The sequence below is a fragment of the Molothrus ater genome, chromosome 10 (assembly GCF_012460135.2).
Source record: "Molothrus ater isolate BHLD 08-10-18 breed brown headed cowbird chromosome 10, BPBGC_Mater_1.1, whole genome shotgun sequence".
Classification (NCBI taxonomy): Eukaryota; Metazoa; Chordata; class Aves; order Passeriformes; family Icteridae; genus Molothrus; species Molothrus ater.
In genome coordinates this window covers 23,995,536-24,023,418 of record NC_050487.2, presented here as the reverse complement: position 1 = coordinate 24,023,418, position 27,883 = coordinate 23,995,536, and the positions used below count along the sequence as shown (strand labels likewise).

At 45.4% G+C, this 27,883-nt stretch overlaps 1 protein-coding gene across 1 annotated transcript; it reads left to right on the top strand.

Moving 5' to 3' along the window:
- SMC4 (structural maintenance of chromosomes 4) lies at positions 1-27,883 on the top strand. Its single transcript, XM_036389232.1, has 24 exons — positions 1-86; positions 684-879; positions 1,961-2,139; positions 2,670-2,861; positions 4,405-4,581; positions 14,759-14,923; positions 16,568-16,695; positions 16,913-17,053; positions 17,809-17,959; positions 18,914-19,078; positions 19,789-20,022; positions 20,589-20,774; positions 21,229-21,390; positions 21,527-21,752; positions 21,850-21,929; positions 22,500-22,652; positions 22,749-22,875; positions 23,507-23,696; positions 24,205-24,349; positions 24,939-25,112; positions 25,562-25,744; positions 26,255-26,487; positions 26,863-27,046; positions 27,570-27,883. Exons 2-24 carry the CDS (start codon positions 723-725, stop codon positions 27,756-27,758), a joined length of 3,921 nt encoding a protein of 1,306 aa, XP_036245125.1. The 5' UTR covers positions 1-86; positions 684-722; the 3' UTR covers positions 27,759-27,883.

Sequence of the window (27,883 nt, the reverse complement as noted above, 5' to 3'; positions counted from 1 at the left end):
TTGGGGAGCTGTGCTCGAGTGCCAGCTGATGGCTTTTGTAATGCTCGTCCTTGCTCAGATCACTTTAACATCCCGGCTAGATGAAGGTATTTCGTTTTTGCTTTCTCTCTGAAATGCTGAACGCTGGCAGGAGGGGTTGTGTTGTGTTTTGCGAGCAGAGTGTGTCGATTTAAATAATTTAAGAGTCAAATCTTTGCTATAATCACTCAGGGCTTTTGTTTCTCTATCTGTTTATCAATCTCTCTCTAGCCATACAAATATTTAGCACGGATTATTGAAAGCAAAAGGAGTGTCAGGTCTGAAATATAACGAGTTCCTCCAGGAGAATAGGGACATGTGGCTCCTGGGCTTGTTATTCCATGTGTCTTTAACTCTTTTGCCCCCAGCACCAGGGTGGCTTTCAGGGAGCAGAGTCACTGCCCTAACATGTCCCCACGAGCTGGCAGCAGGTAGATCCGTGCCGTTAAAACAGATTAGGCTCAGCCCCTCGATTGGGGGTGATGTATCTTAAAATCTATCGTTATGAAGCTAACCTCGATATTTTGTTTCAAATTTGGATTTTTGTCTTCTAAATGCCTCGGGTCTTAAGTTTCTAAATGAGTCGAGCATCTGGGCAGAGGTGTAGGTGACTTGCTGGGCTGTAGCTCGGTGCTGAGATCACGGGCTTCTCTTGTTTGTGTTAGCAAAGGAGATAGAGCCCTTCAGTTGTTTGATTGCTTGGAATGGAAGGGGAGCAGCCAACAGGGACCGTGCCAGGCAAGAGCACCAAAACCTCCAGTGCAGCCCGTGGGAAGGGCAGGGAGCCCTTGGAGGAGTCCTCCATGGCCATGGAAGTGGAAAACGAAGGCACCAGGGAGCCTGAGCAGGAACGTCCCCAAGGTAGGTCTGGGCTGCCTGTGCTGCTGCTCCCTGAGCCTCCTCAGCAGCAACTTGGATTTCCAAACCCTTCCCGAAGGGATTTGCTCTTTTCCCTTCTACAAAGCAGCACTTTGGCACTTTCCAAGTGCTTCTAAAATGGTCAAAAGAGCCCGCAAAGAGTTAAAGGGTTTGGCCCAGTCCAAGTGCAAAAGCCATTTGTAGACTTTCTCCTAATAAAGCCTATTTCGGAGCTCTGATCTGCAACATTCTACTGAAGGTTGTGGTACAACAGCAGGATTTTTCAAATTTATAGGCAGCCAATGGTATGGGATTCCTTGGAATGGAATAAATGTCAAGTTTATTTACTTAACTCTTAAAATGATTTGACTTTCTTTTTCATGAAGCTGTGTATTTTCTCGAGTTCCTTGAGTTGAGCTTTCGCAGCAAAAAAAAATCTGCAAAACCCAGCAGCTGTGTAACACTTTAGGGAGCCAGATGTGCAGTTGTTCAAGGCAGGTATTTGACAAATACATTGAAATGGGTGGCAAAAACTGCTGCTCGTTGGAAGGAGGAATTGCTGGTGCCTGGGGAAAAGCTGCTCTGCTGATATCCAGGGGGCCAGTTTGTTTTCGTAACAAACTTCCTGTCTTTGCAGAGCAGCCGTGCTGTCATTGCAGCTTTCAGAGCCTCGTGAGAGATCCCCAAATCTTGCACAGTGACTCTGAAATGTGGCTTTGCACTTATTCATTAGAAAGGCTTTGCCTGCTTCAGATTTGCAGATTTATTGTGATGGTTGGAGCTGCTGGAATTGCAGGGGGCCTGTTAAAGTATGTTGGAATAAGAATTACATAATGAAAGAACAAACCCAGCGATGGGACATCTTAAGTAGCTCTTAAAAAACATTTTGTTTGTGGAGAGAAGAATTTTAATTCCACTCAGCTCATATTAATAACTACAGGCCAAAATGTAGTTTGGTTCGGACAGAAATGATGTTTGCTTTTTCGGTTCAGCATTTTAAAAGGTGTCAAATCACTGAGAGCTTACCATTGGTTTTTTTCTTGTTTTTTTTTTTTATCTTTCTGTTTGTTTGGATGGGTTTTAGCAGCCTCAGATGAGGTGGTGGATAATCGAAGTTTAGAAGAGATTTTGGGTAGCATCCCTCCTCCCCCACCTCCAGCAATGACCAGTGAACCTGGTGCTCCTCGCCTCATGATCACCCACATTGTAAACCAGAACTTCAAATCCTATGCAGGGGAGAAAACTCTGGGACCTTTTCACAAGGTATCTTTCTTTTTCCTGAAGTAGTTTTGAACCGAAGGTAAGACTTCACTGGGTGCTATTATTCCTTCCTGCATTTTCTTCATCTAAGCTGACCTCAAAATAACTGAAAAAATATTTAAGGTTTAGAAATATTTTGATAGTAATATTCTAAATTAAGTAGAGAAAACACTGAAGTGCAACTTTGCAATGCTGTGCAATTTTAATTTGTCAGCACAGCTTAGAAAAGCTCTCTTTTCTCTTGATTTCGTTTGCTGGGGAACTTTTAGGGCCGTGTTTGAAGCAAGAGAATATTTTTTTGTGCCCACAAGAGACTTACGTGGCTGAGCGTGAAACTTTGCAAAGTGCAGGGCTCTGGGTGAAGCGGTGCAGCTGGGAAAGCTGAGCTCAGCTCTGGGGCTTTTATTCCCTTCTACCTTGGCAGCCAAAGCTCAGCTCTCAGACACTCGCAGGCACGAGGAAGAATCGTGCTTGAAATGGGTGCAGGATTTCTTTGCCTTTGAAGATGACTTTTCCCCAACCCTTCTCTGCAGCGTTTCTCGTGCATTATTGGGCCAAACGGCAGCGGCAAATCCAACATCATCGATTCCCTGCTGTTTGTGTTTGGCTATCGAGCCCAAAAAATCCGATCCAAAAAGCTCTCGGTGCTGATCCACAACTCTGATGAGCACAAGGACATCCCCAGCTGCTCTGTGGAAGTGCACTTCCAAAAGATCACTGACAAGGTGGGTTTGATCCCAGCTTTTTCCCTTAAGGAGCTGCACAACTTTTCAGATTTGCTTATTTTCCTTGGAGCTGGGGAAAACTTCCTAGCATGATTAGTTTACCTTTGGGATATAAACCATCAGTGTTAATTAACTTGAAAAATCCTCTGGTGACTAGGGCAGCTCTTAAAATCTTAGTCAAGATTCTTTAATTTGTTTAATTAAAAGATTCTTTCATTTGCAGGACTAATATGTGGTAGATTTCTGTTTGAAAACAATTTAGCAACTTTTAATCATCATTTTAACAAGAACTCGTTTTAATTTGTAATCTTGTTTACCTCAAGTAAATAAAATTTATTTCTGCAATTAAAAGAATTCATGGAAATTTATAAATCTATATTTGGACATATTAGATATTCTTAAATGTATAACACAATATATGTAGTGTATAACACAAATGTATGTATTAAGAAATAAAAGCTATTTAAGAAAAGCTTTTCAAACCAATTTGAAATTATTTTAGGTTATTTAAATTTAGAAAAATACATAATGAATCTGGAACTTATTTACACTTTATGTACTGCAAATATGCCTGTAATTTTATAACTGATTTCTCAGCAGAAATTCTGGAGCCCACATTTTACCACTAAAATTTTTTGAAGCTGATATTTTGTTAGAACGAAATAGAAAGTGTTAGCAAATTAAAAAAATATTTCTTTTGCTTGCTGCTTTGTGTATTGATAAAAACTTTAGCATTTTTGTTGATTTATTGCAATTGTGGTACAAACAATTTATTTCTCCTAATTTAAATTGCTTTTTTGTGCACACATTCAAACTTTTAAATTTAGGGTCAACCAAAAAAGGGGGAAGTGTACATTGAAATTCCAAAAATGGCGTTAATAAAGTGGAGCATTTACAGCCTTTTTTAGGACCTGTTTGAAAAGACACTTATTTTTTTTCTTTTTGTGTTTATAATACCCAGATTAAAAAATTCATCTATTTAAATTTTTAAACTTTTTTTTTTTTGTCTTTGTGTGAACATCCAGAAGCTGAGTTGGATTTCAAACCAGAGAGCAATTTGAGAGCTCTTGGGGGTTAATTTGGGTGAATTTTAACTTCTGGAAGCCTGGCAGCAGCTTGATTCTGGCTGGTAAAAGGGAAGGTGAATGGAAGCTGTCTTTTGAAGCTGCTGCTCTCCCATTTGCCCCATCTTTAACTTTTTTTTGCCTTTTTTACCTGGTGGAGCTGGGAGCGCAGGGAGCTCTGCAGGGACACGCAGCCCTGCAGCCCGGCCATGCACAGGCAATTCCTGCCCCTCTCAGGGCCAAAGGCACCTCAGGAACACAGCTCAGGGCTTTTCTGTTCACTTCTCCAAGGGGTTTTTTGCTGTTGTTTTTCTCTCTTTTCAAGAAATGCAATTTTAAGACAGCTCCCACTTCTTCTACAACTCAAGAGTCCATGCTAAAAACACGCCATGACAAAACTGATCTGGTTAATTGTGAAATAGGAGGTGAATTCCCATCCACAGTAATTGTTCCTCTGGCTTTGTGTTTCCTCAAAGCAGGAAGGAGATGATTACGAAGTCATTCCTGACAGCAAATTCTGTGTCTCTAGAACTGCCTATAGAGACAATTCCTCCACCTACTACATCAATGGCAAGAAAAAGACATTCAGAGATGTTGGGGTGCTCCTCCGAAGCCACGGGATCGACCTGGATCACAACAGGTTCTTAATTCTCCAGGTTGGTGTGTGAGTAACACCCATTTGAAAGTTGCATTTCCAGGTAAAATTCTAAAAAATGCAGCTTTGAAAAGCTGCCTTGGAGGCCTTGAAGTGCTGTAGCAGCACATCATGGTTTGCATGCTCTGCTCAGGGTGCAAATCATTATCTGCTGCTGCAGGAATTGAAGGCTCAGGAGCACAGGGATCCCTGGCCCTTTCTCCAGGAGGGGATTTTGTGCTCGCTCCGCCCTAGCAGCACGTAAATATTGGAGTGTCAGAGAAAGCTTCAACCCCAATATTCTTGTGCTGCTTCAGCGTGGCAGAGCCTCAGCACCTGGGGCTTCAGCTCTGAACTGCAGCAGGGCTGACTGAAAGCTGCATCCTCCAACTGCTTCAGCTGCTGTGCTGCCACAGCCACAGCTCTGCTGAGACACCAGGCTGGGAAATGGATTGGGCAGGAAAAATCCCCCGAATGTGTTTGTTGTTTGCCAGCTCCAGAAATGTTTTTAACCAACCTTCATAACTCATTACAGTTCACAACTAATTACAGTTCACAGCCCACACTGTAAAATGAATCACAATTTGTCAATATTATATCATTTATATTCATGTTTGACCTTCACATTCTGAGGCTTGCTTGCATCTCTTTGCTGTTTTAAAGTCAGGCTAAAGGGAACAACTTTATTTTTTTTTTTTCCCAGTTTTTAAATGATGAGAATTTTGCTATGTGCCAGCCAATTAAAATGTAAATTAAGCTACAAGTATTTAAATATTAATTCTATTCAATAACTATTTCTGCCATTACCTGTAATTACTACCAAGTCCCAAATCTACTCTGGCCTAGAAACCAGTGATCAGTGGGAGCTTCCCAAGGTCTGAAATGTTTAATAGAGTTTATTTTAGGCTGGATTCTGTCAAAGGAGCTTCCAGTTCCCCTCTAAAAAACCAAAATATTTCAAGAACTTGTAGCTGGGTGGCTGTGCTTGCTTCACTTCCTCCAGGCTTTCTGTGCAGGCCTTTTTTACAGCTACACCCACAAAAAGAGGATATCTCTGTTTGCAAGTCTCCATGCCAATTAATGATTTCCTCCAACACTTCATTCCTGTGTTTTCTGCTTCAAGATGGAGCGAGAAGCACCTCCAAGAAAACAACTTGGAGTAAACACATCCTTTTTTTAATAAATACAATTGTTCTGCAGTCTCATTTGGCCAGAATTTCCAGCAGGGAGACAGTGGAAAGTGCAGGATGGAGCAGGGTGGGAATGCTGGCCCAGAGACCCCAGAGCTCAGTGAGAGAGCACTGGCAGCAGGGGAGGGCAACATCTGGAAGAGAATATGGAAAGCTTCATTTATTTTATACTTTTTTTCCCCAAAATGGAGTTGGTTTTCTCCTCCCACAAATTGTGTGAATGAGGGGAACATCCCTTTTATTCCTAAAAGCTGGAATTTCAGGTTTTCCACCCTCCAAAGGGAAATCAAGGGAAGTACAGCAAGAACTGACCATAAACCAGAGCTCTCCCACCGCAGTTTTCATATTTCATCACACCAGGCTTTGTCTCACAAGCTGCACTGAGATTTTCTGCCTTTTTTAGCATCTCTGACAGGGCAGGGCCTTTCCCTTTGCCTTTTGAAAGTGAAATCCACTGATCTGACTGTACAAAATTCAGTGTTTCCACTTGGGAAATGTGGCAATACTTTCCACACAATGACAGCACAGCTTCAACCCCCAAATCCTAACATTGAGAGTCAGAAGTTAAAATAATTTAGAGTTAGAAGTTAAAATAATTTAGAGTTAGAAGTTAAAATAATTTAGAGTTAGAAGTTAAAATTATTTAGAGTTAGAAGTTAAAATTATTTAGAGTTAGAAGTTAAAATTATTTAGAGTTAGAAGGAAATAAAACCATCTAAGGCTGTGGATTGTTATCACAGGAATTGCATTTTTCCCCCTAATATTTTTCAAATAATTTAAAATTGAAGGGATAAGTAACAGGTTGATTTGGCTTTTACTTTTTTTTTTGGTTTTTAGCAGCAAAACTAAGAGTTTAATTAAACTCAATTTAACCAAGTATTTATCATTTAAAATCAATTATAAATATCTGATTTTTGACTATACCAATAGGGTGTAATTAAAATATTTCATTTGTACTCTGGATTTTGGGGAAAAATATGAATGAAGGATTCTCAAGGGTGGTTTGGGTGTGTGACAGAACATTTGCTGTCACTACTAATGAAAAAGTTGTAGGAGAACATGTCCCACATGTAGTACCAACACCTTCAGAGCTTTGATTTTATCTTGCTCACATAATTGCCATTACTCAATGGAAAATATTTGCTTTTTAGAAGGCTGCTTCAGGGTTTTTTTTGCTTCCTTTTCCCCCTTTCACTCCCTATTTTGCAGTGGTTTTCTGCTGATTTTGGTGCTTTTTAGGGTAAAATTTGAAAGCTGAGTTTTGATAGAGGTGTTTCTGCTGATGCCAAACTGAAAATATTCAAATCAAACTGCTGCTGACTTCTGTGAATAAAATCACAAAAAAAAACCCAAAAACCACCTGTGGGAAACCAGAAAATGTGAGAGCAATTGAGTAATTCTAGCAAAGTTACAAATTCTGTGCCTGAGCTTGCAAATTGAGAGAAATCTGGTCCAGTGGGATGTTGCCAGCACAGAACAGGAGGAGTTTGTCACTTCTGGGACCCTGAACTCCAACACTCCATGCTTTTAATCCATTTCCCTTTAGTGCTTTCAGGAATAGAGAATTATTTGGCATTATTCTAATCATTTCAAACAATCACAAATATGTTGCATTTTTAATGAGCTTGCCAGCCTGAAACTGCAGCAGGCAAAGCTGCACCTTGTCACTCCAAAAAAGGAGATTTTGGGGGAAAACCTGGCACCTTGCTGCTGCTTTGCTGTGCTCCTCACCTTGGAGAGGAACAAATCCATCCATCAATCAATGAATGAGCTTTGGCTGGAGGCCTTGCAGGGCCCCAGGGCCTTGCTCTGACATCCCAGCCTCTGGTGCTGTCCCCTGAGCACAGGGAGGCAATGGGAGCCCTGGGCTGCAGGGGCAGCGTTTGGGACCTGTGGCCACCCCTGGCATGGGCAGGGGGAGGAGCAGAGTCCCCAAAAAGGGTGGGAAAGCCAAGTGGAGCTGCCCAGGTAACCCCCTCTGCATTCATGGCAACAAACTTGGACATTTATTTCAACTTAGTTCACAATCTTATGAACAAATTCCAATTGTTTTAAGTCTATTTTGTCCTAATTATACAGTGATTTTTAGTAGAATATATTTGATAAACTTAATTTAAATATTCTCCTGTCATCTTAGGTCTAAACAACTGCAGGGCTTTTATTTGGTGCATTTTCCAACTGGTTTTATTTTGTATTTTGGAGCTCAGTTTTATCCTGTGGCAAGATGAGGCTGCCAGGAAGGAAATTCTGTCAGGTTTTTCACCTGCTCCCGTGTGGAAACAATGTGGGAGCCACTTCCAGGGGAATGGGGAGGAAATGAGGGAGAGATTTTCTTCTCCTTTGAGATAAAGCAGAAATTCCCAGTTGTTGAGGTCTGTGCTCCTGATGGGACACTGGGGCTATAAATTGGGCTATAAATGGGATTATAAATGGGGTTATAAATGGGATTAATAAATAGCTGTGCTGCCAGCATGGGGGGTGAAGAGATGGTTGTTCCTGTAGGAAATCCTGCAGAAAAACATGGGAAATGGCAGGAGAAAAGAAGTGAAAATTGAATATTTTCTTTAGGACACCCCAATAACAAATCAAATGTTCCTGACTTCAATTCCAAAGTGATTCTGGATTTGCACTCACTTTGTGCTCTGATATGAAACACAGCAATGCCCTTAAAACTTGGGAACTTTCCAGAATGCAGAATTGGAGGTTTGTGCACACAACTGAAAGCTGTGTAAAGGCTCAGTCTGAGGTTTTCCTCATCTCTGGCCACTGGTGACACTGCAGATTTTCAGAAGTGTTTTTATTTTGGATTTGATTTGATTTCCCCCTGAGTTTTCCTGGAAAGGAGGTTTTGGTGCTTTTTTTTCCCCCCTATATATTCACCATGTGGTAAAATTGAAGTGCAAAAATGAGACAGGACAGCAAACATTAAATAACAGCAACAATAACATGGAATTACAAGGGAAAAAAAATCTCAAAACAATCTGTTGGAACTTCCCAGAGCTGTGTTACAGCAGAGGGATAATGAGGGAATTATGGGAATATTTGCTCTCTCCATCCATATTCCAAAATCCATGTGTGCAGAATTGCTCAATTTGTGGGCAAAGCTTTGTGGGATGAGCTAAAATTAATAAATAAATTGGAGATGCAGAAATGTAGGATTGATTTCTGCCATTCTTTATTGTACTCTTGCTTAAAAATGAGAGCTACCATTACCCAAAGCCAAGTGTGGGCACATAAAGAAAAATTAAAAATGGAAATCTGGGAGAGAGGGTGAAATCAGTGGAAGCTGCAGACAGAGGAAAGGAGACACTTCTCTCATTTTGCTGCCTAAAGGCTTTTTGAAGAGAAAAATGCACTTTTGGTGCCTGGCTCTCAAGAAATTGAGGGCACAAACCAGGCAGGAAGTAAAAATGCAGCGAGAAAAGCAAATTCCACAAGACCCAGGCTGCTTTTCCTCGGACTGTTCCTCACCCTGGCTGCTGCTGCACCTCCAGGCTGTGTCCCACAGGTGGAACTGGGGCTGCAGGAGCCCAAAGCTGAGCTCAGGAGCAGGAGCTCTGTGCCAGTGCTGGTTCCAATGGGTAAAGAGCAAAGGAAATGCAGGGGTTGGGCTTGGAATTGCTCTCTTTGAAATCCCTAGATAAATTAAACAGTTTCTAACAAACAGTGCAGGTGTTGTTGTCATGGGATTTCTCCTTTGCACAAATCCTGTGTCCCTCTGCCTTTGCTCCTGGTGATGCTGAGCAGTTTTCAGCTCCTGGAGAAGCTCTTGCAAAATCTCTTTTTATCTCCATTTGCTTCATGTTTGAGAGAAGTGAAACATTGCTGTGCTCTGGAAAACAGAGTCAAACAGAACTTGGCTTTTCTTAAGAAATGTTTGTCCTGTGCTGGGTCACTTTTGTCTCAATTCCATGGTAAAAAGCTCAGAAAATGATAGAAATTGGGGTGTAATTTGAATTAAATGGTTTTTTTTACATGTGGACAAACAAATAGCAGATTTTAGCTCTGGCTGCTCTAATCCTGCACAAAAGTGCAAATCAAGGTGGTTTTTACACTGCTTACATTAAATTTTAATCACTCATGTATTTATAGCACTATTTTATCCCAAATACCCCTTAATCTTGTGCTGCTTGATAAATTCAATTATGTGCCAATCACTGCATTCAGATATTAATTCCACTTCATTCATGTCATACCACAAAATTGCAAAAGAATTGATGGAATACTTGCTTTAGAAAGCAAAGGGTACATATTGAGAAGTTGCAATACCAAGGTATGATTATTGTTAAATATTAATTTCCAGGACAGTTGGAATTCTGCTGGAACAGCTGTCATGGTTGGATTACAGTGAAGTTTGCTGAGACTCAAAGATTTTGGTCTCAATAAGAAAACTCCCTTTTATGGGGGTTCAAAAAGCCTTGAAAGCTTTGCTCTTATAAAAATAGGCTGCTGCTGCTAGAGTGAAATTACTAAAATATTCTTCTGAATTTCAAAAAATGGTCTTAAAAATCCTAAATATTCCTAAAAATACCAAATCTCATAGTCACAGTTGTGTCACATAAAATTTTCTGGCAGTTTAATGGGATTTTGAAATCAATTTCTGTTCTTTTGAAATCAATTTCTGTTCTTTTGAAATCAATTTAAGTATTTTGCCCCGTCCCCAGCCAGGAAGGGTTTTCCTGCTCCATGGTGTTGCATTTTCTAGGAAATACTTTCTCTAAAGCCATTTCTTCTGAGCACAGCTGGGATTTTCACTTCAGTCAGATGTCACATTTCTCCATCTCTGATCAGTGGTGGAGAGTTCCCTTAAAAAGCCACAAAAACAACCCAAACCTCAAGCAGCACAAGAGCACCACAAAATTCCCCTCAGAAACCACCCCAAGTGCCCTGAGCTCCAGGGTGCATTCCCAGCTCCTGAATTCCAGGCTATGCCAGGGCTCTCAGCTGTTCAAAGCTGTTCAAAGCCAGCAGAAACTGAGACTGCAGAATGCTGGGAAGGGTCCTGTTTATACCCCCTTGGTGCCAGAATCACCTGTGGGGCACTGACAGAGCTCTGGGCGTGCTGCAGTGACAGTCTGGGCACAAGCCAGGCCTTCCCAAAGCTTTATCCCAAATACTCAGGGATGGGGAGAGCAAGCAATCCTCAAGAACAACCAACACCTTCCTAGGCTGTGCAGGGACAGCTCAGCCTGCCTGGGAGCGGGCTGGATGGGATCCTGGGGAGCAATTCCTGCCTGGGATGGAATCCTGGGGAGCAATTCCTGCCTGGGATGGGATCCTGGGGAGCAATTCCTGCCTGGGATGGGATCCTGGGGAGCAATTCCTGCCTGGGATGGGATCCTGGGGAGCAATTCCTGCCTGGGATGGGATCCTGGGGAGCAATTCCTGCCTGGGATGGGATCCTGGGGAGCAATTCCTGCCTGGGAGGGGCTGGATGGGATCCTGGGGAGCAATTCCTGCCTGGGAGGGGCTGGATGGGATCCTGGGGAGCAATTCCTGCCTGGGAGGGGCTGGATGGGATCCTGGGGAGCAATTCCTGCCTGGGAGGGGCTGGATGGGATCCTGGGGAGCAATTCCTGCCTGGGAGGGGCTGGATGGGATCCTGGGGAGCAATTCCTGCCTGGGGGCAGGGCTGGGATGGGATCCTGGGGAGCAATTCCTGCCTGGGAGGGGATCCTGGGGAGCAATTCCTGCCTGGGAGGGGATCCTGGGGAGCAATTCCTGCCTGGGAGGGGCTGGGATGGGACTCCCAGTGGCTGCCCCTGGAGTGTCCAAGGCACCCTGGATAGTGATAAGTGCTCCTTAAGGCCCCTTCCACCCCAAAAAGTGGGGTTTGCTCTTCATGAAGAGTTCTCAGCCTGCTGTCAGTAATTTTTCAATGCCAGGGCCTTTTTGCCATCCCTGTCTCCTCCACAGCAGAATTTTGGGATGGGTTGTGGTGGCTGGATCCCAAAGCTGCCTCATTCCCATTGAGCACTGTCCCAGTGCCCCACAGGCCCAGTCCCACCTCTGGGGCTGGGATCCCTGCTGGGGTCAGCACTTTGTGCCACAGCTTTGGGGAACAGGAGCCAGTCCCACAGGGAATGTTCTGGAACACAGCACATGGCAGTTACCTCTGTAGGCTCTTGTTTCTGGACCACAATTGCAGGAAAAGCCTCATGAGTAGGTGAAACCTTCCCTTTACCAGGCAGTTGGAAAACTCCCTGTCAAAAGCTCCACTCCATGTGTGCCAGAAGAGCTCAGGTCAGAGCTGTGCTAGAGGCTCAGCTGTGTTCCTGCTTTTAGAGAATACAGGGGTTGTGGGCAAATGCAGAATTTTAAACCAATGCTGTAACGTGCTGCTGATGTTGCCAGTCCTGAAACTTCTTTTAAACTTGTCCTCTTTACTTAGATACAATAGAAAATTAAATTCTTAAATTGAGGAAGTCTCTTAAACATCACAGCTGTAAATTATTTAGCTGTGCAAAGAAACACAGGTTGCAAATGGCAGGAATTTATTCCTCATGCTTTTCACCAGAGCAGCCAGTTCCAGCTGAGGAGGGCTCTTCCCTCATTTTACAGCCTGCTCTGTCCTGCTTTGCCCCAGGGCTCAGCTGATGCCTCGGGGATGTTTCCCCAGAGGAGGTGCTGCTGTAGGATCCCCATGGGTGTTCCTGGGAATTCTGTGGAGCTGAACTGCTGGGATGTGTGTGCCTGCTGCAGAGCTGGGGCTGGCCCCTGTGGATCCACGGGGATGGGGAAGGCTCCACATGCTGCAGAAGCCGGGATTGTGTTTGTAATTCCATGCAGAGCTCTTGCACTGAGTGTAGAACCTTCCCACGGGGCTTGGTGGGTATGGAAATGTGGAATCCTGGCGTGGTTTGGGTGGGAAGGGACCTTAAACCCCACCCAGTGCCACCCCTGCCATGGCAGGGACACGTCCCACTGTCCCAGGGGCTCCAGCCCCAGTGTCCAGCCTGGCCCTGGGCACTGCCAGGGATCCAGGGCAGCCCCAGCTGTGCCAGGGCCTGCCCACCCTGCCAGGAACAATTCCCCATCTCCCACCATCCCTGCCCTCTGGGTTCCCTCCCTCCCTCCCTTGGGAACAGCCTCTCCATCTTCCCTGCAGCTCCCTCAGGCACTGCAAGGTCTCAGTTCAGGCACCCTGGAGCTTCTCCAGCCCAGATCCAAGGCTGGGCTGTCCCAGGAATTCCTTGCCCCTGTGCAGGTTTGCTTGGTCCCCGTCGGCATCGCCCATGGCTGGCTCTTGACATCCATTTTGATTGTGTGAGCAGAGCCTCATTTCCTGCCTGTTGTAGCCACTGCTCCCTGTCCTGGCTCCCTGGGCCACGGCAGAGCAGCAGAGGGCAGCGATGGCAGAGTGCAGGGGCTGCAGGGCCGGTTCTGGGCAGCTCTGAGCCCCTGCCCTCCCTGCTCCTCAGTGCTGCCTGCCCCGCCTTGCTTTCACTTTCACCACCAGGGCAGCTCTACAGTCACCCAGAGCAAGGGAGCTTCGGGGCCTTTAAATTCACTGCTCAAATAAGGCAACGAGCAATGAGCACTGGTAATCAGTTAGGAAACACAAAAATGGAGTTTTAGCAGTTGTAAAATCTGTTTGCTCTGTTAATCATTGGCAAGAAGAGCAGGTACAACCTTTTCACTCTCCTTTATCAAGTCAAGGAAACTTTGAATTTCTTTTCTGGAAAAATATATTTTAATTTTTTCTGGAACCTTTTTGTTTCTTAAATCTGGGCTGAACTAAACAGATTTCTTTATACATTAACTGAATAGTATATATATTAAATAATACTTCATACTCTTATTATTTAATTAATAATTTCTAAATACACTTATTTTTGCCTTCAATAAGAAAATAATTCAAGAACTCACATTAGAAAGCTAGAAACTCCACAACTGCACCATCATCTTTCTTAGAGGTGGTTAATTGTATTTAGCCAAAGAATAGAAATTTGATTAATTCCTTGCTTGTCCATAATTGCCATTTTCCCCTGTTAAATCCAAGGTGGGTTTGTGCTTTCCAGCACTGAACACCAGGGCTGTGAAGCCAGTGTAGAAACCTCTCAGTGCTGACCAGCTTGACCGAGTTCCATCTTGCTGGGATTGTTTCCTGGTGGATGGAATCAGAGGAAATGCTGCAATGCCAGCAGGGAGAAAGGCTGCTGACAATCAGAGGCACTGGGAGGCTGCACAGATCCTCCCCAAGGGCTCACAGGCAGTTCTGGGGACAGAATCCACACCTTGGTGGCAAGGGAGCAAACTGGGGCTTTACACAATCCAGCAGCAGTTATCCACAAATTGAGTGTTCTGCTTTTTGAGATGTGCAACAAATAAAAATGAGAGTTGGGTTTTCAGTAACACAAACTGTCCTTGTCACTGGCTCTGTTTAATCCTTTCTAAATCTTCTTTCTGAAAATTGAAATTCTTTTTAATACCACCTAAATTAGTTGAAATTAACATGATACATAAAGGGAAATGACACAAAGGAACCCTCATCCCAAAGAATCCTTTTCTTTCTCCACCAAGGAAGCCTCAATTTAATTAATTCCAATTCCAATTGATCCAGCAGCCAGGATTTTATGGACTTTGTGTTTCTAAAGAGACCCTTCAGGGATTTCAATCCTGATTGAACTCTCTTGCCAAGGACCTGCTTTATTCTCTTCTTCTCTTTTTAGGTTGTGGAAACACATTTTGAATCTTTAGAGAATGAAGCAACGGTCAGACCTGAAAGGTGGCTCCACTTCACCTTGGAGAGAAAATTTCTCTTTATTCTGATCTTTGTTTTCCCAAATAAATGTGAAGATTGGACTTGATCTTGGAGACCTTTTCCAACCTTAATGATTTTGTGATATTCCAGTTTGAATAATTTTAATCGCTGCCTTATTTTATTCTTTTCTTGTAACATCTCATACTCATTCTATAGATTTTTTTTTTCAGAATACTTTCCCCATCCCAAAAAAACCCAAAAAACAACAAACTAAGAAAAGACCCACCAAACTTTTGTTTCCCAAGGGGGAGGTGGAGCAGATTGCCATGATGAAGCCCAAGGGGCAGACGGAGCACGACGAGGGGATGCTGGAGTACCTGGAGGATCTGATCGGATCCGCGCGGCTCAAGGAGCCCATCCACACCCTGTGCCGCCGGGTGGAGCTGCTCAACGAGCAGCGCGGCGAGAAGGTGAGAGAGGGAGCGGTGCTGGGGTGGGACATGGGCCCTGGGAGCGGTGCTGGGGTGGGACCTGGGCCCTGGGAGTGGCTGCTGGGGTGGGACCGGCCCTGGGTATGGAACCGACCCTGGGTATGGAACCGGCCCTGGGTATGGAACCGGCCCTGGGTATGGAACCGACCCTGGGAGCGGCTGCTGGGGTGGGACTGACCCTGGGAGCGGCTGCTGGGTATGGAACCAACCCTGGGAGCAGAACCGACCCTGGGAGCGGCTGCTGAGATGGAACAGCAACCCTGAGAGCGGCCGCTGGGGTGGGACAGCAACCCTCGGAAAGGAACCGACCCTGGGAGCGGCCGCTGGGGGTGGAACATCAACCCTCGGAGCGGCTGCTGGGGTGGGACCGACCCTGGGAGCAGCCAGTGAGGGGGAGCCTGGAGAAGAGGAGACTCAGGGGTGCCCCCATCACTCTCACAGCTCCTGAAAGGTGCCTGTGCTCAGCTGGGGCTGGGCTCTTTCTCCAGCAGCACTGACACAACCAGAGCACAGCGCCTCGAGCTGCACCGAGGGAAATACAGGCTGGATAGCAGGGAAATGTTTTTACAGAAGGGGTGAGAAAGTTCTGGAATGGCTGCCCAGGGAGGTGCTGGAGTCCCCATCCCTGGGTGTGTTTAACAAAGCCTGGATGTGGCACTGGGTGCCAGGGTTCTGTTGAGGTGTTGGGGCTGGGGTGGACTCGATGGTCTTGAAGGCCTCTTCCAACCCAGTGACTCTGGGAGCTCCTGGGACATCCCAAACAAATCACAGCATTTCTGCACACAGCCCTGTGGGGAACTCAAAATACACAGAATTACTGCTGATGCCTCAGGTTTGAGCTTTTCTGTGTTTCACATTCTGTGCTGCTTTAGTGTGCTGGGTCTGAGCTTCACATGAGGGGATGCTGAGCTCTGTGCACAGAGCAGGGAGACAAAACAATTCCTGCTCCAGCTGGGCACCAAGGACAAATGATCCAAATCTCAGCCCAAGAGCACAAACCCCGTGGGCTGGAGAGAGAAAAACAAGCAGGGTGGGACTGCAGGGGCTAAAGCTGGATGGGACAATGAACTGCAAGGTGCAAATGGAGCAGAACTGATCCAAGGCAGAGACCCCGGGAGCGCTCGTGCATTTTGGGGCCATTTTGGTTCATCTTGGGTGCAGCCCTGGCTGGGCTCTGGTGCTGCCCAAGGTGGATCCATGGAGGAGATCCTTGGAATGAATCCCTGCTTTATTCTGGAGCTCTGTTCTAGGGCAGCCTTCTCAAGGCATCACTGCTACCCTTAAAAATCATACTTTTGTAGCCTTTTATTGGTGTATTGAGTGCTAAAAGGACTAAGCTCTAAATAAAATCAGTTTGTTTTCCTTGATGTGTCCATGGCAAATCCTGTAGCAGACTTGTTTTAAAAACAAACATCCATCACCTGTAGGTGTAGGAATTAAATTAAAACTGGCCAGTCAGAAGGCTGAGATAAAGGAAATCACCATAAAATTGCCTTGCAGAGGTAATTCCTGGTACCATTTTTCTGGAAGATCCATGTCCTACAAAGGGTTTGGAGTTTTCTCCTCATGGTTTCCTCCTGTAGTGCTGGCCCTGCCTCATCTCTGCCCCTCTGTTTTCTCCAGTTAAATCGAGTTAAACTGGTGGAGAAAGAAAAAGATGCCTTGGAAGAGGACAAGAATAAAGCCATTGAGTTCCTTTGCTTGGAAAACCAAATATTTAAGGAAAAGAATCAGATGTGTCAATATTACATGTAAGTAATTCTCAGGGTTTGGGTTGGCTTTTATGTGGTGGGGCTGCTGTTAAACTTTGCTTCAGTGTCTCTAATTAGAAATATTTTCCATTTCTAACTCCAAATTGTTATTAATTTTTGATATTTTACGTAATTCTGTTGTTACACTGAGAAATCAGAACTAGAGATTCATTGTGGAGATGGAGAAAAGTGAGGATTTATTGTTTTATTTTCCTAGCCATGACCTAAAGAAACGAATCAATGACCTGGAAATGCAGAAGGAGAAAATTAATGAAGAAACTAAAAGTATTAATGAGAAAAGCAGTAAACTTGCAGAGGAAACAAAAATCAAGAATAAAGCTTTGAAAGAACTTGAAAAGTGAGTACTTTAGGGATGTGCAGGACTGTGTTTTACATGTTTCCCACCAAAAAATTAGATTATCTGATGACCGGAGTCACTTCTGGTACATCTAAATACACAAAGAAGCATTTAAATTAAATGCACAAAAATAAATTAAATGCACAAAAATAAATTAAATGCACAAAAATGAATTAAATGCACAAAACTAAGTTAAAGCAAATTCACAGAGGTTTGATTTGGTTCTGGATAAGGTACACAATTACAATAAGGAAATGTCTGATCTTTTTAATAGATTTAAAATATTTCTTTATATTGGCTGTACAAAAAAAGAATTAGTAAATGCTTTTTATATTTACAACCCTAATGCTTAGGGACACGAATTTGGGGATTTTTCCCTGGTTTCCTCATGAATCATTTATGCATAAATTGTGTTTCTTAAAATTGCTTTGCCTGAGTGCTGATTCCTAATCCAGCTGCAATATTGACCTGCTCATCTCAGGAATACTGGGGAGAGATGAGAATTATTAATTCTGGCCATTAAAAAATGAAAATTTCTGAAAAGATGTTGAATATTGCTTGGGTAGTTGATCTTTTTCTGATGGAACATCGTTTTCCCAGGGAAAATACTGGGAATATAGGGAATATTGGATGTTGTTAATGACAAAACCTGAGTAATATCAGCTTAAATTCTCCATGTTGACTTATTAAAGCAACCTTAATAAGCCTTATTTTTATACTATATGAAATCATTATTTTTTCTTTTTTTCCTCCAGGAAATGCAATAAAATTACAAAGTTCATAGAGGAAAATAAAGAAAAATTCACCCAGTTGGATTTGCAGGATGTGAAAGTGAGGGAGAAACTCAAACATGCCAAGAGCAAGGCTAAAAAACTGGAGAAGCAGCTTCAAAAGGACAAGGAAAAGGTAGGGGCTTGGATCAGCTGGATTGGCTTGGAAAAGTGCAATAAATTGTGGAGAAAATGGGAAGGGCACAAAGAAGGTGGAAAATGGGGCTGGAATTGTTTAATTAGATATTTTTTTATTGTTTAATTAGATATTTTAAACCATTCCATCAGCCCGGGGTTCTGTTTCCTCATCACCCGCTGCAGCGATGACTCCATGAGTGGAGTTGGTCCATGGAGCTGTGTCACCCCCTCGGTCACTGGCAGCTCTGGGGCTGCCTTTGGATGCAGGAGGGATTCAGGAATTGCTGCCCAGGGGCAGGCAGTGTCCGGCTGGCTGTCTGTCTGTCCCTGCCCGGACACGCGTACGGTGGTTCTGGGGCGGCCCGCGCTTCAAAGGACGAGTCTGGACTCTTCAGTTCCTCGCTCTTCAGATTGTTTATTGTTTCTTACCTACAGAATTTTCTGTCTGCCCAGCAGAGGTCTGACCTGCAAGGCAGCCACGGGCACTCTGACCACCCATGGGGCAGGTCGTGTCTTTTTATACTAAAATCTACATACATCATATTTACCTTTATTTCCCAATACCTTTCACCCACGTTAGCAAGTGCACCTTCACCATGGACCAATCCCCAAGTGCCAACATCACCACAGAAAATGGATGACAAGAAGAAGAAGAAAGAAGAAGGACGAGACACGCCCTGATCCCTCCATCTTGTCTCCATAACCCCCCTGTACCAAAAGCCCTAAAATCTATATTTCACCCTGTAATTATATCTTTTTTGCACCACTCACTCCCACGTGACTCTCACGTCCTCACACAGGTGTCACCTCCTTAGAAGGATCGAAGTCAAGCCACCAGACGCTCCTGGCAACATTGCAGGATTTCTGTAAAATCCTCTGGGTAACTCTGGACATCCGGAGTGATGTGCTGAGTTCCCACAGCAGAGGAGGCTCAGAGCCCTTTCCTGTGCAGGTGGAGGAGCTGAAGAACGTCCCCTCCACGAGCGCCAAGGCCATCGAGGACGCCACGGCCAAGAAGGAGCTGCTGGCAAAGGCCAAGGACAAGGAGGAGGCCAAGCTCAGGCAGGTCCTGGCCAGCCTGCAGGAGGAGACCAAGGGAATCCAGAAGGAAAAAGAGGTTTGGACAGGCAGGAATCACCCACCTGCTGTGACTTCCCCCTTCTGAAGGAAACCAGCAGCAGGCACTCGTAAAATGCCATTTCTTGACAATTCCACTGTTCCTCGTGGTAGTTCAGAGGAGCCTCGGTGGGAAATTCAACTTAAATTAATAATTACAGCTAAAGCCTTGGCTGCTTTTTGAGTCCTCAAACATCACCAAGTAGCTCATTCACAGATTGAATATAAATAATACACTTTGATTTGCTGCCACCAAAACATTTCAGCCAGTGGTGTTGCTTAAATAAATAAAGATATTCTGGAATGATCTGTTCCCAGCCTTTCCCACACTGTCTGTGAATTAATGAGCAACTACTTTAACATTTGGTTATTGGTGGTCTTGTTCAGTGCCTGCAGGCTGGAAATTTATCCTGTAAATTTACAGGGCTATTTTCTGTCCTTGAAAAGGTGGATTCTCCATGGATTTGAGCTGTAATTTAGCTCAATGTGTAGGGCTCCTCCCACCTTTTGAGAAAACCATCCAAAGCTTGTATGGAAATGCTCTGTGATAACTCCCTGACATTTTTCATAATTAGGAAAAGCCTCATTAATGAAGCCCCAGCCTTTCATGTTGATTAATGAAGAAATGCTGCTTCTCTCAGAGAGCAGAAGTGTTTCCTGTCCCTGTGTCCTGTTCCTGTGCCCAGCTGAGCTGTGCCTGTGTTCCTGCAGGGCAAGGAGAAGGAGCTGATGGAGTTCAGCAAGGAGGTGACCGAGAGCCGCTCCAGCATGGAGATAGCACAGGCAGAGCTGGAGCTCTACCTGAGCAAGTACAACTCTGCCCTGGCCCAGCTCAGCCAGGCCCAGGAGGCCCTGGACAGCACCTCCAGCACCCTGAAGGAAAGGAAAGCTGCCATCAAAGACATCGCTGGCAAATTACCCCAGGCTGAGCAGCAGCTCAAGGAGGTGAGACTTGACTTTCCCATTTCATTTTGAGTCACACACAAACCAAAGGCTCACTCTTCTCTTTGGAATAATCATGGGGAAAATAAACCATGACCCATCTCCTCTAAAACATCCCTGAAAAGCTGCTTTCTAATACTCACTTTGCTGGTGGAGCAAATACTGGATTTCAGACTTAATTTGTGAAGCCAATGTTGACTTAACTTAAATTCTACATATCCTTGCAAAGGAACAGATTTAATTTGACACTGAGATGTGGCTGCACTCCTGAGCCTTCCTTAGGCTGCTGAGGCCCTGGCACAGGTGCCCAGAGCAGCTGTGGCTGCCCCTGGATCCCTGGCAGTGCCCAGGGCCAGGCTGGACAGGGCTGGAGCAGCCTGGGACAATGGAAGGTGTCCCTGCCACCCAGGGGTGGCACTGGGGGAGTTTGCATGTCCCTCCCAACCCAGACCATTCTTTGAATTTCATTTCCTGCTCCTCAAGCATTCCCCAAAGAACAAAGCCATGCATTGAAGGCTCCCTGAATCCAGTCGATTTTGGGAGGCTGAGCCAATGTCTTTGACCCCCAGAAAGAGAATGCTCTGGAGAAGCTGGGAAGGGAGGAATCCGGGGCCAAGGATCTCATGCGAAACCTGCGCCGAAAAGTAGAGGAAGCCAAAAGTTCTTTGGCACAGAGTCGCAGCCGAGGAAAAGTGCTTGAGGCTCTGCTCCAGCAGAAGAAATGTGGGAACATCCCTGGCCTCTATGGAAGGCTGGTAAGTGCTAGAAGGCTGTTACAGTTCTAGTGTTGAACTTGGGAGGAGCTGAGTGGTGTTCCTGGGATGAAGTGTGGGATGCCTCACTTGCCTGGCATCAGGAGCTTGGAGAGGGATCCCTGACTTCCCTGGCATTAGGAATTTGGAAAGCAGAGCTGTAAATCCTGTGGACTTGCTGTAAAATCAAACATTTTTCATTGCTTTCCAAGCAGTGTTGGTTTAAAGTTCTGACCATTCAGAACCGAGCTCTTCATTCCTGGTGCACATCAGTGTAATTGTAAAAGTGCTGGGTTTGTATTCTGCCGGTTTTTGTCCAAGGAGAATTATCTCTGCTTCAGAAGAATCAGTTTATTCAGATTTTAAGAAGTGCATTGATGGATTTCCTGGGACACAGCTCAAAGAGCAGCTCAGGTGCCAGCTAATGAGTGTTTGCCCCTCGTCCCTCCATCCTCAGGGAGACCTGGGAGCCATCGATGACAAGTACGACGTGGCCATTTCCTCCTCGTGTGGAGCCTTGGATCACATTGTTGTGGACACCATTGACACTGCCCAGGCCTGTGTGAACTTCCTGAAGGCTGGAGGGATTGGAGTTGCCACCTTTATAGCCCTGGACAAGGTGAGAAAACAAATCATTTTACTCTTAATTGCAGTCTAATCACATTTCTTTTAAAGCCTTAACATGCCATAGAATAACAGGATGACCTCAGCATTTATCCCAAAGGCTGATTCCTTGATTTCCTCTGTGGGTGTAGATGGCTGTGTGGGAAAAGAAAACACAGAAAATCCCAACTCCTGAGAACGTGCCACGGCTCTTTGACCTGGTGAAGGTGGAGGACCCCAAGGTTCGCCTGGCCTTCTACTTCGCTCTCAGGGACACTCTGGTGGCCAAAAACCTGGAAGAAGCCACCAGAATAGCATTCCAAAAGGAGAAAAGGTGGAGGGTGGTGACCCTGCAAGGACAAATCATCGAGGTGTCAGGTACTGCAGCTCCAGCTGGAGCTCCATTGGAAGCACTTCGTGGGTGATACCGCAGCCCAAGGAGCTCTCTGAGCTCTTTTTCTCCCTTTTTCTGTAGGAACCATGACTGGTGGGGGAGGAAAAGTCATGAAGGGCAGAATGGGCTCCTCAGTCGTGATGGATATCTCAGAAGAAGAGGTGAGTACATCATGGAAATGGAATTCCAGCAGAATTCCTTCGTTTGGACACACATGGGCCTTTCAAAGCACCATGAGCAGGAGCGGTCTGGGATGGAGGAGAATTATTCATGTTTACAAAGCCAAAATTCCCAGTGGTAGCAGAGGTTAGAATGCTTTGAAGTGCATCAGGGATAAAAGGGTTGTCACTGGCAGGGGCTGCCAGGGAGGTTTGGAGTCCCCATCAGTGCTCTGGGTTGGGGACAATGGTCCTGGAGGGCTTTTCCAGCCTCAGGGGTTCTGTGTTTGTTCATTATTGAATTCAGTCTCACAGTGCTCCCGTTGGTAGCTTGGACACCATTTTGGCAGAGCAGGATAGAGTTTGCTTTTCCTTCTGAATTCCATTTAGGTTTTAATCTGGAGCTGCTCCTCTGTTTCTCACTGGCACAGCCGATGTTCCCAGCACTCAGACTCCCCGAGCTGAGTTTTTACTCCACTTTCTCCTGTGTTTTAAGAGTTACTGAGCACAGGGATGAGCCATGGCTTGGTTTGTCATGGTGACATCAGTAAATAATGCTCTCACTGTGTGTAGATCAGCAAGATGGAATCCCAGCTGCACAGGGATTGCAAAAGAGCCGCGCTGTGCGAGGAGGAGAAATCGCAGCTTGAGGAAGCCATAAGGAAACTGCAGCAGGAGATCCGGGAGATGAGGAACACCTCCGAGAAATACACAGCGAGCATCCAGGTGAGGGCCCCGAGCACTGCCCAGCCCCAGCCAGGCCTGGCTGCTCTCAGGGACTTGCCAGGGACAGATCCCAGCCCCGTGTTGTGTTCTCTGCAGGGATTTTCTGAGCAAGAAATTGATCTCAAAAATCAAATCAAGGAACTCAAAGCCAACGTCGCTGCTGCTGCTCCAGACAAAACCAAACAGAAGGAGTTGGAAAAAGTCCTTGATGGTTATAAAAAAGGTACATTTTGTGGAGGGGGGATTTGAGATAAAAGATGTAGCAATCTCTTTTAGCAATAGAGGAACGCATGGGTTTGGGTTTGTGCTTCAGTTCCCTGTCATGGTTTGGGACCTCGTTTTTCTAAAGTGCTTCTAGAGATCAGAAAGTAAAACCCCTTTTCTGTGTAATTGCTCAAGTTCATGTTTTAGCCAAGCTAAAGTAAACATGAATTTCAGTATTTTGTTTCTTTGCTTAGATTTTTGTGGTTGTATCACACATTCATAGGGAAACTTAGTTTAATTAGGGGTAAGAATTCTTAATAAGGAGGCAATGATATAAAAGGCAAGTGAAGGTTTTTGCCAGGCTCTAACCAGGCGCTGCCATGAGTCTTTAAAATAAATCCCTGTATTATGTGTGGGAACACATCCCTTTTGTGCAGTGATGCTGTTCAGCAGGGGCAGGAGCCTCACATTCACACCAGCTCCTGGGAAATGCTGGTGGCCAGTTCTTAAAAATTTACCTTTGGAGCATCTTCCCATTAATGAAATGCAAAGAATGAGCTTGGAGTAAGTTGTAATGCAGCACCTCACGTATTGAAGCACTCTGTGTACATTAAGTAATGTCAGGAGCTGACTCCCTTCTCCTCACCCAGATTATGAGCGTGTGGCTGAGAAGGCCAGGAAGATGGAGGAGGAGGTGAAGCGGCTGCACCAGCTCATCATGGACACCAACAACCAGAAACTGAAGGCTCAGCAGGACAAAATTGATAAGATTGACAAGGAAATGGATGAATGTTCCTCAGCCATCACCAAGGCCCAGGTGGCAGCCAAGACTGCAGACAGGTACAGCACAGGGAGCCTCGGGCTGGAGCTGCACTCACTCAGGCTCTGTGCTACCTGGGGCTCAGGGAGGGAAGGGGAAGTCAGATCCTGTAGTTTCTAATAGTTTAAAAGTCACATTGAATCAGCATTTCTCTAGTATTTGCCTGAATCATTTCTTTAATATTGCCTAAACTGCAATATTCAGGACAACATCCAAAATAGCACTCGACTGGATGTGCTGGAGCAGTTCAAATCTGAAGGGGCTGATTTTATCAGGAGCTCTGTCAGGAAATAAAATGGGATCTATTTTTTCTGGGAGCTCACTGCTCCATAGAGATTCCAAACCCTGCAAGAAGAAACGAAGTCATTTAGTGAGGTCTGGCTGCTGAGGAAGACAACTTTGTTTTCCTTGGATCCCTCTGGAGTGGGGGAGCTGCTGCCTAAAGCAGCACGTGCTCCTTGTTGCCAGTGAGATTGTGCTCCTGGGTTATTTTCTGTGAGGTGCACAAAGCTCCCTGTCCCTGGGCAGGAACCTGAAGAAATCCGAGGAGGCTCTGCAGCGCACGGAGAAGGAGATGGAAGAAAACGAGAAGGAGATGAAGAACTTGACAGCAGAGATGACAACGCTGGAGGACAAAGCCACCGAGGTGATGAACGAGTGCAAGCAGGCTGAGGTGAGTCCTGGAAGCGCTCTGGGCTCCAGGGAATCAGGGATTTCCTCCTCTGTTAAATCCTCCCTGTGTCCCACTGCTGTCCCATTCTCTCTGCAGAGCAGCCAGGCTGTGGCAATGCTGTATTTTCATTTTTTATACTCACCTGGAAATTTATCCTGACCCAGCTTAGGAAAAAACTTACACCAGGTCTCCCCAAACAAATTGCTGCGTTTAAAGGTTGCTTAAACATAAAACTTTTCCAGTTATGTGGAATTTTAATTTCCCATCTAGATTTCTGTGAGAGAGGGAAAACCAGGATGGCTGAAATGCTTTTAAATAAATCTAAGATTTGATGTCTTTCTCTAATTAGCTAAAAATGAGTGTAGGACCTGTTTGATCCAGATCTGGAATGAAAATACAAACTGCAGCATTTTCTCAGTATTCCACAATTCAAGGATCAGTTATAAATCTAAGAATATTTATTTGTTTCCATCCACAGCCATGAGTAAATTAAGTGAAAACAGACTTTTCACCCAAAAAAGGAGCAGCATTTTTGTAGGTGATTGTGATTAATGCCCTTTTTGGGGGTATTTGCCATTTTTCTATTCAGGAGGCTTTGCCAGCAGTGCAGGAGGAGCAGAAGAATTTACTCCAGGAGATGAAAACGATTCGGGATGCTGAACATGCCCTTCAAAGTGAAGCTCTGAGCATCAAGCTGAAGATTGAACAAATTGACAGCCACATTTCCACCCACCAGGGAAAGGTTAAATACTGGCAGAAAGAGGTAGGAAATGCTTTTGTTCCAAAAACTTAAATCAGGGAATTGTGGAACGGTTTGGGTTGGGAGGGACCTTAAAGTTCATCCAGATGCACCCTCAGGGACACCTTCCAGTATCCCAGGTTGCTCCAGGTGCTGTCCTGCCCTGGGCACTTCGGTGATCCAGGGGCAGCCACAGCTTCTCTGTGCATCTCAGAGCATGAACTCATTAATACCCCCATAGAAAACACAGGACTGGGAGAAAATTCCTCTTCAGATGCTTATTGCTGTGTAGGCAGGAGCAGGATAATAGCATAAAGGGAATTTATTCTCCTTTTCACTTCCTATTTTAAAGAGACTTGTGGGAAGAATGGTGGAGCTTTGGAGATTAGAAACTGCCTTGTACTAACCCCGAAGAAACTCCTGTCAGAAGCAGCTGCAGGTGTGTGTTAAACTCAGCAGGGCTGTGTTCGCAGATCTCCAAGCTGTCCCTGCACGCCATCGAGGGCGAGGCCCCCGAGCAGCTGCGGGCGCTGAGCGAGGAGGAGCTGGAGGCGCTGCAGGAGCCGGACGCGCTCAGCAAGAGAATCGCGCTGCTGGAGGCACAGCGGCACCAGCTCCGCCCCAACCTGGGCGCCATCGCCGAGTACCGGAGCAAGGTACGGCCCTGCTCCCTTCCCCTGCTCCCTTCCTCCTGCCGGAAACCGGGAATTTGCTGCTCTGCTGGTAGCAGCTCGTCCTTAGCCAAGGTCAAAGGTGTTTCCAGAGCTTCTTTTTGTTTCCCACACCATCAGTGTCGGGTGACAACGACTTCCTGGGTGATCTTGAAGTCTTTTCCAACCTAAGTAATTCCATGATTCTCCTGGGAATGTTTATTTAACAGAGTCAAATCTTCCCTGCCAAGACAGACACCCAGTACCTGGATTTTTCCCTCCTCACATCAGTAATAGTGAACCATTCAATAGATGAAGTATTTTTTATTTTGACACGGGTTTGGTTTTTTGTTTTCCCTCAGCAGCAGAGATGGGAAAAGAGAGACGGTTTGGGGGTTTTGTTTCAGGGCTGTTAGACAGGCTGGGGAGAAGGAGTGTTCAAATGGAAGGGAAAGTGTTCAGGTTTAAATTGCAGCTGCTCTAAGGGCCCTTGGGTTTGGTTGTTCTCCCCTGCAGGAAGAGCTGTACCTGAAGCACGTGGAGGAACTGGACAACATCACCAGCGAGAGGGACAAATTCAGAGAGGCCTTTGAGCAGCTCAGGAAACAGAGGCTGAATGAATTCATGGCAGGATTTAATGTCATCACCAACAAGCTGAAAGAGAACTACCAGATGCTCACGCTGGGAGGGGATGCTGAGCTGGAGCTCGTGGACAGTCTGGATCCCTTCTCAGAGGGAATCATGTTCAGGTGTTCAAAATACTTTGTATGCCATTAGTTTTTAATCATCATAGTCCTTTTTTCAACCTGTTTTTAAAGTAAATGCTCACTGATCATCAGTGAAGCAAGAAGGGCTCAGTGTGGGCAAATAGTGACAGAAAGCACAAGTTTTTAGCTCTCAGATTCATTTCTTTCTCCTGGAGAAATCAGGAGCTAAAGCAGTTGGAAAGCTCTGAACTCACTTCCCAGCACTTCTTAATTCCCAGGGCACTTCATTCTGCCTAGGGAATGATGCAGGAATGCTCCCAGATCAATCCATGAGCTGGGGCAGGCACAGCCCCTGGGGCCCAGCTGAGCTCAGGCAGGAGCAGCATTCCTGACAGCCCCGATCTTGCTCTGTTGCAGTGTCCGGCCCCCCAAGAAAAGCTGGAAGAAAATCTTCAACCTGTCAGGAGGAGAGAAGACCCTGAGCTCGCTGGCCCTGGTGTTTGCCCTGCACCACTACAAACCCACCCCCCTCTACTTCATGGACGAGATCGACGCCGCCCTGGACTTCAAGAACGTCTCCATCGTGGCATTTTACATCTACGTGAGTTCTCGTGGCCCAGCTTCCCAGCAGTGCCTCCTCCTCCAGAAGGGACACAGTGGCCACACAGCCACAGGCAATTAAAGCTCTGGGCTGCTGCAGTTGTGCTGCTCCCCCTGGAACACACAGACTTGCCCCAAACCATCAGCTGCTGGCAGAGTACACAACTGTAGCTGGTACTGATGTTTCCATGGACCCAAGCTTGTGATTTCCCAAGGTTCCTTGGATTTACACTTCCATGTCATTCCCATCAGTGTCTTTGATCTATATCCTAATTAGTAGCAATTACTTTTTTCCATGCCTTTCAAACTTCTGCCCTCAAACCCCTTACACATCTCCAGTTCAGGTAATTAAACATTCAGAGTTATTATAAACTGACAAAGATGAGGGGCAGCTACTTCAGATTAGGGAAGCACTTGGGAGTTCCCTGCCTGCAGCTGCAGCTTTAAACGTGGCTTTGTGTGCCACAGAGCACAGAGGGGATTTTGGGAATGCTGGGCACTAACACCAATCCCTTCTGTTTCAGGAGCAAACCAAAAACGCCCAGTTCATCATCATCAGCCTGCGCAACAACATGTTTGAGATTGCAGACAGATTAATTGGGATCTATAAAACCCAGAACACCACCAAAAGTGTGGCCACCAACCCCAAAATCCTGGCTGTGAAAGGACTGGAGGAACTCGGTCTCCCTGCATGCAATGTAGCTGAGAGATAGGAAGGAAGCAACTTCCAGCCCCATGGCTGCTGTTTGTTTTTGTCTGATCTCATTTTGTATCATAGACTTGGTTTTATAAATTCTAAATAAATATTTTAAAATTTGATCTTGTTCATATAAACCCA

Excerpts from the sequence above, each read along its gene's own strand:
- SMC4 (XM_036389232.1), top strand. The coding sequence starts at position 723 with ATGGAAGGGGAGCAGCCAACAGGGACCGTGCCAGGCAAGAGCACCAAA. Across the intron at positions 21,391-21,526 it reads CCTTTATAGCCCTGGACAAG|ATGGCTGTGTGGGAAAAGAA; the intron begins GTGAGAAAACAA and ends CTGTGGGTGTAG. Across the intron at positions 25,745-26,254 it reads TCGCCGAGTACCGGAGCAAG|GAAGAGCTGTACCTGAAGCA; the intron begins GTACGGCCCTGC and ends TCTCCCCTGCAG.